Genomic DNA, 15,091 nt, shown 5'->3' with positions numbered 1-15,091 from the left:
CGGCACCGCCCTCACGGGGATGGGAGGGGGCAGCATTTTGAGGGTCGGAAAGACTGCCCGTCACACTGGAGAGGCGGGGCCTTGACTGGGGCCTTGCTTTCTGCGTTGGCACCTACTAGAAAACAGGAAGGGGAGGGCTGGACATCTTGCCTGCGGCCCAGAGGTTTAAGAGTAGAACCCGTAAAGATGGAAAAGAAGTTGCGCTGTGGGGGTTGCCATAGCAACGGAGTTTTTTCTCGCAAGTTTTCTCCTAAATTTAACCTTTAAATAAATGTTGCTTTAAGGTACTGCATATACAGAATTTAAAGCGATATATACTAATGTAATAGGGGTCGGACAGGAATGTGGCTGTTATCATAGGTCTCTCTCTCTCCCCTTATCCTCTGTATAAATGGAGCCTGAACTAGGACTGAGGGAAGATGGTCTTTTGAGATATTAGTCTGTCATCTTCTTGGTCTGCTAGCTTCCCAATTAAAGTCATTCTTTGCCTGAACAACTCATCTCCTGATTTATTGGCCTGTTGTGGAACAAACAGCCACTCCAGTGTTCTTGCCTGGAGAATCCCAGGACGGGGGAGCCTGGTGGGCTGCCGTCTATGGGGTCGCACAGAGTCGGACACGACTGAAGCGACTCAGCAGCAGCAGCAGCAAACAGAGTAAACCTGGGCTGGTAAATTTTGGCAATGCCAGCCAGGAACCTTGTTTGTTGTGGCCAGCTGGCTCCAGTTTGGGAATTTTTAGGTTAGGCCCTAGCAGCTTCCTGAACCACTCTTCCTGAGGATTTTGCCTTCAAAATTCCCTGAAGATTGCCAGCTGTCCCTGAGCTTGGCAGTTGGAGGAAAGAATCCACATTTGGGAAAGGGCTTCTCAGGTGGCACTAGTGGTAAAGAACCCACCTGCTAATGACTGTAGACCTAAGAGTCGCGGGTTCGATCCCTGGGTCAAGAAGCTATCCTGGAAAAGGAAATGGCATCCCACTTCAGTATTCTTGCCTGGAAAATCCCATGGACAGAGGCGCCTGGCAGGCTACAGTCCATGGGGTCGCAAAGAGTCGGACACGACTGAGCAACTGAGCACACGCAAGCTCCATATAGTAAGTTGTAAGTTGCTCTCCAGTATAAAACTGGGAACATTCCCTACTTTCAATTTGGGCTTTTCCCTTAAGGGAAAAGCCGTTTTGTTTTGCATGTGATTGAGGTGCCCTGTTGCAGAGGAGGATTGTTGTTGGACTGATAGATTTGTGAACCAGTTTGTTTGCATTCATTCATGATGGAATCCGTTTGTACTTTTGGTATTGAAATTTGCTTGTGCTTTTTTGCTTTGTTGTTCTTGAACTTATAAACATGGGAAATACTCTGTCCCTCAGGAAATCCATTTGGGGCATATCTTAAATAAATGTATGAAATATAGCTGTGGGTCTGTAACTAAGAAAGAGATGATATTCTATTGTAGTAGTGTGTGGTCCCATTATACGTTAGGATCAGGTAAGCGATGGCCCTTGAATGGCTCACTTAATTATTATAAGATCTTGCCATTAGAGTTCTTTTGTGAAAGAGCAGGTAAAAATGAAGAGATTCCATATGTAGAAGCATTTATGCTTTTGAATCAGGAGGACAAGGCGTCAGATGGCTGCTGCTTTATTGTACAGCAGTCTAAAAGGAAAACCAAGTGAAAACCTCTCCTATAAGAGAGAAAATGAAAGTGAGAATATGTTATTTCAAAACTTAAAACCCCCTCCAGCCAACCCATCTCTCCCACTGGCCAAGCAGGCTATACCAACACAGCCCATGTCACCAGCATATTCACCTGCTCCTGTTTCCCCTGCTTGTGGGGATCAATTAGAAGTTTCTACCTTAAGCTCTGGGACACAGGACCGACCGTGGTTTGGTCTAAGACCTTACAGGGAGTCACTTTTGGAGCAGGGCAGTTTCTCTTGTGCTGACATCCTGTACGAGGCCTTAATGCAAATGACCAACCAGTTGGGTTTCTATGGATGCACAATCCAGTCTCAACTTCAGATTTGTTTAATTGGAAAAACCATAACCCTACTTACCAAAAGCTGCCCCACCACCATGTGACTGAACTTTTCCCTTCTGTCTTTGCCACTCACCATCCCTCTTGGGCATATATTTACACTTCTGAATAAGATGCTTTCTGGGGATGAGAGGAGGATGGATGATCATTGACACTAGGGAGGAAGCACACCAGCATCATCTAACAGATTCCTGGATGTAACTGCAGAAGCAAATCTGGCAGCTCCTATTGCTGAGCCTGACTAGGATCCTAATAATGGAGATATGCCACCACACCTGGAGCATTGTAGGAAGTGTAACTTAGCGGGTCTTTGAAAGGGAATACCTAGGCAAAGGAGCTCAAACAAAATTCAGGAGATACACCAAAAATCCAGTGAGGATCCATCCATGTTTTTTAGAAAGAATTTATCAAGCTTATAAACACTCACTGAGGCAGAACCTGAGGGCCCCAGAAATAAGAGAATGGTGGATATGACATTTGTTGGGCAAAGCGCCCCAGATATAAGAAGAAAACTACTGAAATTAGATGGTACATTTGGAATGAACCCTTCTTAATTGGTAGATGTTGCTTTTAAAGTGTTCAACAACAGGGCACAACAGCAGAAGCAAGAGAATGCAGGATGGAACACTACTTTTTTGACAGCAGCATTGGATTCCTGGAAGGCCAGTAACCCAAAGAGAGGTGAGCCACCATCAGGGAAGAAACAGTGCACTTACTGTAAGGAGGAAGGACACTGGGGAGAAGATTGCACCAGGCTAATAAGCAGGAAAACAATAAAAGAAGTTGTGGGCTGATGGCACCCCAGGGAAGACCAAAACACACATGGCCAATTCAAGTCCACGGCCAGTACAAGTCCTGGTAAAAAGGGACTCTGGGATACCTAATCTAAAACAATACCCTCTGAGACAAGTGGCCCAAAAGGGAATTCAGCCAGTTCTCAAAAAGTTTTTGAAAACAGGACTGATTAAAACTTCCAGGTTCCTGGATAACATACCTATCCTCCTGGTCAAAAAGCCAAATTGAGTAAAGTATTGCTTTGTCCAAGACTTGAGGGCTGTTAATGAAATAGTCCAAGATTTGCACCCTGTAGTACCTAACCTATACACCCTGCTTACAACAATTCCAGAATACAGCTGGTTCTGTTTTGGACTTGTAACATGCTTTTTTGTTTTGCAATCCTATTGCAGGAGAATCACAGCAGCTGTTTGCTTTTGACCTAGAACTCAGGGCAGGACCCAAAAACACAAGTAGTCCAACAGTATTGTTGGACAGTCCTACCTTATAGATTTAAGATATCTCCTGCCTTGTTTGGAAAAATGCTAGCTGGGGACCTTAGAAACTTCATATTGGATGAAGGACTCTTACTCCAATATGTGGATGATTTGCTCATAGCAAGCCCTGCATATAAGTTGTCTACAAAATACCGTAAGAACCCTGAATTATCTGGAATTATGGATATGTTTTCCCAGAAAAAGGCCCAAGTATGTAAGTAACAATTCACATACCTAGGTTTTGTCCTTTCCCAAGGACAGTGAAGTCTTTTACCTGATAGAAAATAGGCAATTGCAGGGCAAGACTCACAGACAGCTGAGAACATTTCTGGGAATGGCAGGAGTCTGTCAGATTTGGATACCTAACTATGGACTCGTAGTAAAACCCTTCTATGAGACTTTAAAGGGACAGGATTTTGAGCCCCTACTTGGATTACACAGTGCTGAAAAGCCTTTGAAACAATGAAAACAAAGCATGTCTCAGCCCTGGGTTTGGGACTACCAGAGTTAAAGAAACCTTTCAAATTGTATGTCCATGAGAGACAAAGCAGAAATCTCAGGGTGTTCATTCAAACTCTGGGGAATATCCCTCCATCCATTGCCATGATAGCATCACTTCTCCCACAGATTGATTTGTCAAAATACCAACCAGTGTATTCAGAAAAGGACAAGAGAGGGCCAAAGACCAGGGGTTCACTCTTGATCATACCTTATCTGGCTGGAAGTGTCATGCACAAGGAATTATTTTGACGCCTGAGGCCCTCTTGGATACTGTGCTGCAGCGCATTCATAATAATAAGCATTATGGGAGAGATGCCTCCTTACAATGGATTCAAAAATCAAAAATACATAATGAGGCATAACCTACAAAGGACCATCCAGTAATCACTCAAAATTGCATGATTTGTGCTAAAAATAACCCAAAGACTGCTGTCAGACCTCCCCAGATGGGAACCCAACACAGAGGAACCTGCCCCACTGAGATCTGGCAAACTCAAGTGCCTCAAACTGTAGGAAATACCTGCTAGTATCTGTGGATACTTTTTCAGGACGGGCTTTTTCAGAACGACTCCCAGAAGCAGGCTTAAATTAAGCCCCTTTGAAATATTGTATAGTAGGCCATTTCAGGTGTCTGCCCAGGCATGAGAATCTATAAATGCTCTGAAAGATCTAGCAGTTGCCAATTATGTTAAAACTCTGGGCACTGTACTACTACTGTTTATGAGTTTGCTTCCAGCAGGTCTGCCTATCCAGCTGCGATAGCCTTACATCCTTTCCAGGCTGGAGACCGAGTCCTCCTTAAAACCTGGAGAGTACAGGGGCCTGAATACCAGCTGATGGCGAAGTGGACAGGACCATAAGTGATCTTACCTACCAGGCACTCATCTGTCAAGTTAGCTGCAGTAAAGCTGTGAACTCATCACACTCAGGTTAAAGCAGCCCCACTGTCATTAGAAAATGACCCAACTCCTACAAGACCTTGAGAGCAGTGGGTTTGTGAACACTTAGAAGATTTAAAGTTGCTCTTCAAAAAGGGTAAGTACTGAGATTAAAATTTCATTATAGAAGGCATCTCATCAGATTCAAATAATTGTAGTTTCAGAAAAAGAACTGTATCTCTTACTAAAAATTTTAAGAAATATTCCCAACCTGAAACTCATCAATTCCATTTCACAACCACCCCATCTCCCCCATTTGGTAGGAAGCAGCAAGAAAGATCATTGCCCTCTTTGCCCCACAAGATTATGGAATGGACATTGGCAGTAGGGAATTGTAATGGGGCAGGGCAGGTGCTGGGCTGTTAGAGCAACTGGTAGTGGTGGTCTTGCTCTGCCACTGGCATCACGGGACACACCATCCCCTCCCCTTCCTCTGTATCAAAAAAAGCCTGAATTTGGACTCAGGGAAGATGGTTTTTTGAGACACAAGTCTGTCTCCTTCTTGGTTTGCTAGCTTTCCAATTAAAAGTCATTATTCCTTGCCCCAACAGCCTCATTACCAGATTCACTGGCCTGCAAGCAGAGCAAGCTTAGGCTCTGTAACTAATAATGGAAAACGTAATTCACCATCAGCATTGATTCCTCTCCCCAGAAGCAACCACTTTCAACCTTTTAAGCTTTTTAAAAAATTTACCATCATCTTTCTAAATAATATTTTATTGCTATTTTAAACATTATTGAGTAAGATGACCTACATTTCATTAAATTATAAAATGCTGTTTTTTTAAATTAATTAGTTTTGGCCACACTGGGTCTTCACTGTTGTGTGCAAGGAGTTGCATGCACAGGCTTCTCATTTCCATGGCTCCTCTTGTTGCAGAGCATGGACTATAGAACTCATTGGCTCAGTAGTAGTTGCTCCCCAGCACGTGAAATGTTCCTGGACTAGGAATCGAACTCATGTCCCCAGCATTGGCAGGCAGATTAACCACTGGATCACCATGGAAGTCCAAATGCTGTTTTTATTTGGACGGTCCAGGACGAGGTCTTGTGAACTCTGATGGAGACATTTATTTTGTCCTGCTTGCTCACTTTCAGGAGGTTTTGCCTTTCACTCATTCCCCCCTCCACACAACACACAGCTGTAGAGATGACTAATATCCTTTTACATAATGGCTTGGTAGAGAGCAAAATCAATCCCAAATATTCCCATTTATTAAGAATAATTTTATACTCTCTCTAAGCTGACCCCCTAGGACATTTAAAACACAATTTTTGTGCTTAAAAATAATGTTTAGCTTTGCATCTGATACCTTTTTCTCCCTTTGGCTGATCTCTTATCAAGTTCTTATATTTTGGTAATTGTTAACATTGATAGCTGCTTTCAATTTTTAATCTTTTGTACCTTTGAGATGCATGCTAAGAGAGTTAGTTTACCCCAGGGATTGAGAAACCATTGGGAGCCAGATCCAACCTGCCACCTGATTTTATATGACCAGAGAGTTGAGTGGTATTTACCTTTTTAAATGATTAGAAACATAAAAACTGTTGTGATGCATTAAAATTATATGAAATTTATATTTTGATGTCCATAAAGCTTGGTTGTAACACAAGCAAATTCATTTTTATACTGAACAACACAAAACAGTTATACAATGGAAAGAGCAGTCGTGACAAATATGTAGCCCATAAAGCCTAAAACATTTACTATCTACTGTTTTACAGAAAAAAGGCTGCTGACCCCAGTTTACACTTTCCAAGGTCCATCATGAAAAGGGATGTTCAGATTGGACAAATTATTTTAAATCGACCAAGAGTTTTGTGTTCTTTCTGGAAAAGTTTGCTTTTCTTTCAGGAAATGCACCTCAACCAGAATATTTCAAATCACACACTGGAATGAGAATTACAATACAAGAAGGTAAGATACCTGCACAATATTGAAAACAGCTGTTTTTATTATGGGCAAAATCACGTATGTGGAAATACAGATTGTTATGCCTTCTGGCAGGCAAGCCTCAGACTATGGGTGATGGAGAACCCAGGGATCCTTCCCTGCTGGTCTCTAGAGGGGATGCTGGGGAGGAGAAACTTAGTCAGGGGCTTTAGGATGGGGACTAGGAGGCAGGCTTTGCCACCTGTGGAGTGGAGGCCAGAGACAGCCAGAAGCAGCCCCCTACATGGGGACTCCCAGCAATTTGTCCTTTCTCCATTGCACGTGTTTTTTTTTTACTTCCTCCTTTACTGTGTTATTTGGTGTCACCCTTGTACCTTCAGGGGCTGAACACTCAAGTTTCAGGAACCAGGATGCATAGGTTTGGGTTTCAACCCTTCCATATATTAGTTTTGTAATTTGGGGTGAGTTCCATATGCCTGCCTACTCTGATCTATAGCAATGTTTGAATAACATGATTTGTGGCTTTAAGCCACTCAGTTTTAAGGTGGCTTGTTGCACAGCAGCAGATAACCTCAAAACTCCTTTAAAAATACCTTTGAAAAAGCATTTATCCAGTTTTACCTCCATTTTAGTCTCCCTCCATTATTAAAATGTCATGTCCTCTACTGTATCCTCCATGTTGATGTCAGAGTCCTTTTTATAAAATGTTGTTTCTCCAATGTTTAAAATCCTTCAAATTCTCTCACCTGACTTAGAATAAAACAAAAACTCTTGCATTCTAAATCTACGGGATTCTCTAATTTCTCCCTTCTCTATGCGCACAAACTTGCCTTTGCACTCTATGCTCCAAGCAAATGGAATCTTTGCCATCACTGAACACTGTGATCTTTCTATACTTCCATGCCTTTGCACTGGGTGTTTCTTCTCCCTAAGATATCCTCGGAGAAGGAAATGACAACCCACTTCAGTATCCTTGCCTGGAGAATCCCATGAACAGAAGAGCCTGGTGGGCTGTGCAGTCCATGGGGTCGCAAAGAGTCGGACACAACTGACGACTAAAACACACACAAGATATCCTCTCCACCCTGCCCTAATCTGTAAAAACTCTCATCAAACACCTCAGAGATTACCTTCTTCAAAATTTTCTTAAAAACCTTCATTCTCAGGCTGAGTTAGATGCCTTTCCTTTGTACATGCCTTTATCACAAATTAAGAATTGGAATAATTTTTTTTTCAATTCTCCTAAGGTATATAGCTAGTATTATTCTAGAGGTATCAGAGATTGTAGTCCTTTATATATAATTTATATCTTAGGGTTTATTTCTCTGGGGAGAGGAAGGGCACTGCCCCCAGTTAGAAGGGCTGTTCTAAACTATAGATTCTTTTGAGAACAAGAAATAACTATCTTCATTACTAAGAGAGGGCCTAGTTTGTGCTTATTCATTAAACAAGAACATGTGAACAGTTATTATCTTCAAAGGAACTCAAAGGAAAAATACAGAAATAATCCAAAAAAGTTTTTAATTTCTGAGAATACCCAAGATACCTAAGTAAGATGTGGTCTCTGTCACATCTTAAACCCATCTATGTGCTCCATAGTGTCTGGTACATAGTAAGCACCTGATCATTTGTGGACCTGCCTATTCCCTTTATTATTTAAATGATCTACATCTTGAGTTGTACCCAAATAGGCTTTGCAGTGCCACTAGGTGACAACAGGTTTGGAATCCCGGCCTAAGAACTACTAGTTTGAATGACCAAGAAGATAAAAGTTCTTGAGAGTCTGGCAAATACTCAAAATTTCATTTCACTTTGAAACATAATCCTTGACCCATTGTATGTTCACTTTGAAAATGGAGGTGGTGATATGAGACTAAGAAATAAAACCTCTTATCATAAAGTCTCAAGAAACGTGTGAAGTATAAATACAGTGAAACTTTAAACAGGTATCCAACCAAACTTTTATTGGGGTTTTATTGCAGTCTACTTTCGGCAATAGGAGAACTCTGATCAGATTTTATTAAACAAAGCAGTTTTTCATGAATGCTTAATGTTAGTTGTATAGTCAAGCTCAGCTTCCAGTTATCAACTTGAGTACCTCGTCATGGGAATTTATGCCAGAATGACAACAGTAAGGCATTGCAAGATCCTAAATCATCTAAGGTGAAACCATATTTTACATATAATTTTTAGGATAGTATACTAATACTCTACAATAAATAAGGATTTTAAAAATGTGTTGCTTAGCCCTTGTTGAACTAAATTCAGTTATTAGCTCATTCTTTAATAAAGGTTTGATTGTACTTCCAGAACTCTGACTTTCCCAAAGGTAAAAAATTAGTTAAGGACAAAAATTAAGCTTAAAAGCAACATTCACACTTGTCTTTAAAAGCATGTTCACATCATATACGAGATAATTTCCTCATGCCTGGAAACATGGTTTATGTGGCAGAAAGTCATATGCAAAGCATAACTAGAGGGCAGTCCTCCCATCTCCATATCCTCCAAAAAGCCACACTTGGCCTCAGTGTAAAAGTTATATTTTATTGCCATGCTACAAAATGTATGAAGTTGGCACTGACAGGGAGAAATAGAGAACAAGGGTGGGGAGGGCAAAAGATGTTGTTACATATACAACAAGGTTTAATCAACAGTGGTAAATTTTGCCAATATTAAAAATGCAAACCAAAATTTAAAATGCTGATATGAAACAGCATTAAAATACCATTTATGCATAGTACAGTATCACTTATGTCTTATTAGAGAAATATGGAATGTTTAGAAATGAAATTAACCATAAGGGGTAAAATTCATATTTCATGTACAATTTGGCAATGGTAGTCCCACTGTTAGACAATTTTTTTATAAAATACAAAATCAAAAATCTAATAAGCTACCTTTATACAAAGTTGCTATATTTATGCCTTTACGTAGGAAAAAAACATTTATAATGCAAATTAGGACATACAATAATCTTACAATATTATACAATGTAATGAAAATAAAAACATAACACAAAATTTGTCCTTTATAAAATGTATATTTTGCATTTACTAATGCAAATGTGGCACACTGGTGACTACTGTACTATTAATACCAGTCCGTTTCCATGCTATTATTATCCAATTGTCATAGAATTGCAATTGTAATGATGCTACAAAAGAATTTTTATACCAAAAAAACGAGGAAGTAGGGATGGGGAAGAGGGATGCAAAGAAAAGCAAAGACAGGGTGATGGTTTGGGCAGAGTATATTATGGTATGTCATAAAATATTTGTTAGTTTTTCAAGCCAAAAACATTTTCTATACATTCTGTGATTTCGTACCAATGCCTTTATTCAAATTTGGCAAACATCAGGGAAAAGGTAATTTAGTACCATATACCTCACATATCAGAGATAAGAAAAAGATGCCAATACATTAGTTACTTCTGAATGTTGTCTCTGATGGTATGTCTGTTTCAAGGAGACATACACATCTATATGTATCTGTGCATACACATACATATTCACACACATACACTGCACACTGCACACACACTCGGACATTGTGGGTCAGGAACAGCACAGGGGGAAATGGGGTGTCTTTTTTAGCCTGCTAAAACCTTCACCTTGAGGCAAAAATATGGTGGCACATTATTGGGAAATTATGAACACATAAGGCCCCTGTCCCATTTTTAATAGAACATTATTGAGGTACATTTTTATATGTTGTGCCACAGATATTTTGGGAGGGGGTGTGATAAACACTAGCTTGACTTATTGAACTGTGGGGTCAACATTAATATCTATAAAAACAAAGATTGCTTGGCAAATTTTCTTAAGTCCCAAATGTGATCTATTCTGGATATACTGAGAAGTGAAAAGCTTTTTGCTGAGTCTTCAAAAGTAAAGTGCATGTCTCATCACTCCACAGCAGCAGTAAATAAAAGGAACTATTTGCCAATCTTCCTGGAGGGAGGGAAGGCACCATATTTTCATTTTTAAAGGAAGATGAACCTGGGAAATAAAATACACTGAGAAAAAAACACATGTAATACCCATATCAGTTTCCAACCCTGGTCTGGGATAAAAGCTGCTATGATCCATACAGATAAAAGAGGATTCCATTAGGGAGAAAACACATGATCAATGATTATATTTCCAAAGCCAGAAAGTGGGATCACATGATCTATCAACAGAACAGAGTATCTAAAACTAGGTCTGTCTCAGAAAGTCTGAAACATATGGCCACAATTATATCCCAATAAAATATCTCATTCTAAAATGTACCGAGTAATTGGTACATTCTTCCAGGACAGAGCTTAATGCCCATTACTAGACTACAGCAAAGGACAAGTAGTGTTCTACATTACTTTTTATTAAATAGGGACACAGGGGATTTCCAGAGATATCTAGAAATTAATACCAGTTGTATACATCTTCCCTAATACTCATAGTACCTAAAAATCAAATTCTTAACAGACAAACTGGTCCCATTTTCAATTTTAAAGCACACAGTATTTAAAGCATAAACTGCAATGGTTATATTATAGTTGCTTAAAAAATATAAAAAGTAATCAGAATCTGGAAGGAAAAATGAAAAGGCTGAGGGAAAGAAAGAAAAAAAAAGTACCCAACCTCCAAAATAAGTAAATAGGTCAGCCCTTTCGTTTGGAGGTTAACGTTCTGTCTTGACTGCTTGTTTCCAAGAAAACCATATGCACTGGTTCCATCATAATTCTTATTCCGCATTACAAAGATCATCACATAAATTTGGCACAATTAGCAATCTACTCAGAAGAAAGCATAAATGGAACAATACATGAAAATGGAAGCTGCACACCTATACCACTGTACTCTTTTTAGAGAACAGTGAACACTTTAATAAGCACCAAATTCACAGGAAAAAAAAAATTCTGCTATGCACATAAACCAATGGCACTGAAAATGATCAAGACACCTTTAATAATTTATTTTCTTTATAATGGTCCCACCCTATTATTTTGCTAATCCACCCACTGTCCTATAATTAGGTCATTTATGGGACAGGTTGGATGCTATATGACTGAAACTTTTTCATGCTAAATTAACCTTAATTACATCTGATAAATCCAGATCATAATCTCAGAAACTTCCTCATGTTTAGAGGAAATAATGACATATTTTGCAAGATTATCCAACCTTCTTTCCACTCTACCTTCTCATTTCTCTAGGATTTGGGAAACTGGACAATTCTTGACTTTCCAAGAGCTAGACATATGGACTCTATAATCAGTTTATATAAACTTCATTTTCAATCCTAAATTATGACACAATCTCACTGCTGTAAGACTTCCACTGTACCTGCTATGCTGGCAATAATCTTAACACTCTATTAAAATCAAGGGATAATCCAAGATCAGCTATGAGTGAAAGGACAGTAGAGCTGAGGAGCAATACAGTGGGCAAAGTATAATTGCAGCCATGTGACTGAGGGAATCACTGCTAAAGTGCTGGGAGAGTGCCCACAGAGGAAACACAGTACCTTTAGGGAACTTTGCATGTTAAAAGTACTTCCTTTTTTTTTTTTTTTCTCTCTTCTCAGCTGCTTAAGAGATCACCTATGGACACAAGTGAAATTTAAAATTGAGAGAATGCTTTTATCAACATGAAAAGTAAACAGCATATAAATAAATACTGGACAAGGGCAACCCTGTTATAGAATAACAGTTAAGTTCCAAATGAACCTTCAAAACCACAAATGGACAAAAATGCAAACTAAAGAACAATGAACACATACCAATTTCAAAACTATATACAAACTCAAACATTTTAAATTGAAAAAGACACGAAGCAACAAAGTTAGACATCCCAAACACCAAAGAAAAAAACTGAAGGTAAATGGTATCTAATGGCACAAATGCCTCCAGAGAACAATGTTACTGTAAATAATCTGTAGGAGAGAAACTTTCAAGAGATCATGGTTCAGATTTTTCAAATGTTTTTGGATAAAGTGACCTGAGACTGATTCTTGAGCCTATTTATAATTCTGATTAAGATACTTGGACATGCCCTTCAAAGGACATCAAGAGATGACGAAACAAAATCTCATCTCTTTCTTGCCTTTCAACACACCAACGGCACACCACGTTCATGAACGTAGAACTTTCTAGAAATGCTGAAGGCAAAGGAACTGACTGGTACATAGGAGGTGTGGTACTTCTATTTCCATTACATATGTTTTGGCTCAAGTCAAAAAGCCTACAATTAATAAAATAAATGATTCCTCATGTTATATGCTGGAGGCCACATACCATGAATAGTGAATCTACAAATAGTACTTTCAAAGCTACAGTTATCTGTTAGCAATGCACGTTATCAAGAGGCTCCGTTTTAAATGCCAACCATGACTTACACATGAATGATATACATGAGTTCAGAATCTTGATAAAAGTCGACCAGCATGTCATTCACTTCAACTCTCATTTTAAATAGGCACTGTGAAAATGGGAATGCTGCTGTACAGTAATGAGTAGTATATAATGAAATTAGTGTTCTTTTATGAGTACCTGCTCTACATTAATTCCCTTTAAAGAAGCACATGAAATATTCAGAAAAAAATTTTTCTATCAGTCTACAAAAGGAGTTAGTGTTCAGAAATAAAAATGAAGCACTTGTGTCTTCATTTTTGTTTTAAAAAAACTTCACAAAGGTGCAAATAATGTAAATGCTTTCCAGGGCTCACATGGGCAGATCAGTACTATTGTGTCTCGTTTTTCTAGATGTACCATCATCTCGCGGCAGTGCTTTCTGCAAATTGGACATAGCAGCAGTTCTCTCGATGTCTATCACAGCATATAGCTCTGTGCGCCTGGTAGGGGTCTGTGGAAGGGGAGTGGTAGGCGTTTTTGGAGTCTGAGGGTTGTCAGAGTCACTGCCACCTTCCAAGTCAACCTGTATGTAATTGAGCTGCCTGTGTTCTAAACTTGGGCGTCTGATATCAAAGTTAAAGACTGTCGGCGTGCAGTCCCGACGCCTTGAATACTCTATTTTGTGAGCACTTGCCGGCACTGTTACATTCTCTGTATTTACATAGTTATGCATTGGATCTAGATTATTATGGTAGCCATTCAGAGATGGGGTCTTTGGTCCTAAGTTGTCATCTTCATCCCTACTTAGCTTGCGGGCTTCCCAAACAGGAGGCAAAGATGGTAGATTTTCGTAGTTTAGCAATGCAGTTCTTCTCTGAGCTGAGTTGTTGATATTCTGGGTATCTGAGGTACTGGTGGATGGCAGACGACCTCTCCTGAACCCCGAGGCACTGGGGAGAGATAGGCCATTTAGATTTTCATACACCAGTTTGTTAACAGAGGGCGCATCTCTTCGCTCATCACTGTCATAGCCAGTGTCCCATTCTGTGTTATTTGCACCACTTCCACTGATTTGATCTCTACCAAGTTGTTCCAGCTTCTCTTTTTCCATTAATTGCTTTTGAACTGGTGTTGGTCCTAAGACAAATTTGACTCCTTCGGGTTCAAGAAGAATCTGAGGGTCCCTGTCCTCAATATTACTTGACTCTTCTTTCGGTGTGTTGCTTTCAGCATTAGAAACTCTTGCCTCCAATGGGCCATGCACACTTGTGCGGTTTTTCCGTTCTTCTTGCACACCTGTAGTGTTGACATAGGTATGTACCTAAAACAAAACAGGAAACTAAGTAGCTTGTTTAAAAGAAAAGAAAAAAGAACAAAAAATCTGCCTATGTCAATTAATTTTATTAACTTTCTAAGTATATTCTTCAAAGCTTTTGCACCTGTTTTTTACTAATAAAAAGGTTGGGAGGAGGTGGGAGAAATGTGGAAATATCTTCCTCGCTTGATAAAAGAATAACTACTTTAAAATAGATGTGATAGTGAAACATAAGCATTCTATAAAAAGTCAGGAACAAACACGGATTATTACTTTGATGTTCTAGAAATTCTATCAGTGCATTAAAACCTGATTTAGAAATAGGAAATAATAAGTATTAAAAAGGAAGAGAGAAATTTATCATTATTTATAGATCATCTGACTATATAAAGAGAGAAACCTTATTAGATTTAATAAGAGTTCTATAAGATACATAGATATAAAATAGGTTCCACCTAGAAGGAAATTATCACTACTTAGAAAAGCTCATGGTATTCGGGGGAGATAATATAGAAGTCTTTACATAAAATCTGAAAAACAAAAAATAAAATTCTAAAAGAGGGATATTTAATTATAGTAAGAACTCATTTAACAAGTAAAAAATACAAAGAAATGTATTTTAAAACAGTGAAAATATCTTTAATGATAAACAGTCATACTGTTGACAGAAGATAAGTACAGCTAATTAATACAGACAATGTTCAACCAGGTACACCATTCCTAAAATGAAAACAGACTAGTTGGGAATATTAAATTGCTCTGTTAAAAACACTGACAAAATCTGCCTTACTGCTAGTAGTGCAGTGTT

At 39.1% G+C, this 15,091-nt stretch overlaps 1 protein-coding gene and 1 long non-coding RNA gene across 3 annotated transcripts in view; one reads left to right on the top strand and one right to left on the bottom strand.

Annotated features, from left to right (window-relative positions):
- Nucleotides 1-95: 95 nt before the first annotated feature.
- Nucleotides 96-13,287, top strand: LOC120857734. The gene is made up of 4 exons (XR_005719724.1): nucleotides 96-284; nucleotides 2,623-2,714; nucleotides 4,585-4,840; nucleotides 6,469-13,287. It is a non-coding gene; the product is annotated as an uncharacterized LOC120857734 (long non-coding RNA).
- FRS2 (fibroblast growth factor receptor substrate 2) overlaps nucleotides 9,162-15,091 on the bottom strand; it is a 107,571-nt gene continuing 101,641 nt past the window's right edge. Inside the window, exon 5 of one of the 2 annotated variants that reach the window (XM_040233422.1) lies at nucleotides 9,162-14,289. In XM_040233422.1, the coding sequence (XP_040089356.1) occupies nucleotides 13,339-14,289 (951 nt within the window). In that variant the 3' untranslated portion in view covers nucleotides 9,162-13,338. The remainder of the gene's footprint in view (nucleotides 14,290-15,091) is intronic. The other variant, XM_040233423.1, reaches the window with a different exon arrangement.

This window comes from Oryx dammah, unplaced genomic scaffold (assembly GCF_014754425.2).
Source record: "Oryx dammah isolate SB20612 unplaced genomic scaffold, SCBI_Odam_1.1 HiC_scaffold_29, whole genome shotgun sequence".
Lineage (NCBI taxonomy): Eukaryota > Metazoa > Chordata > Mammalia > Artiodactyla > Bovidae > Oryx > Oryx dammah.
This window is presented reverse-complemented; position numbering and strand designations above follow the sequence as displayed.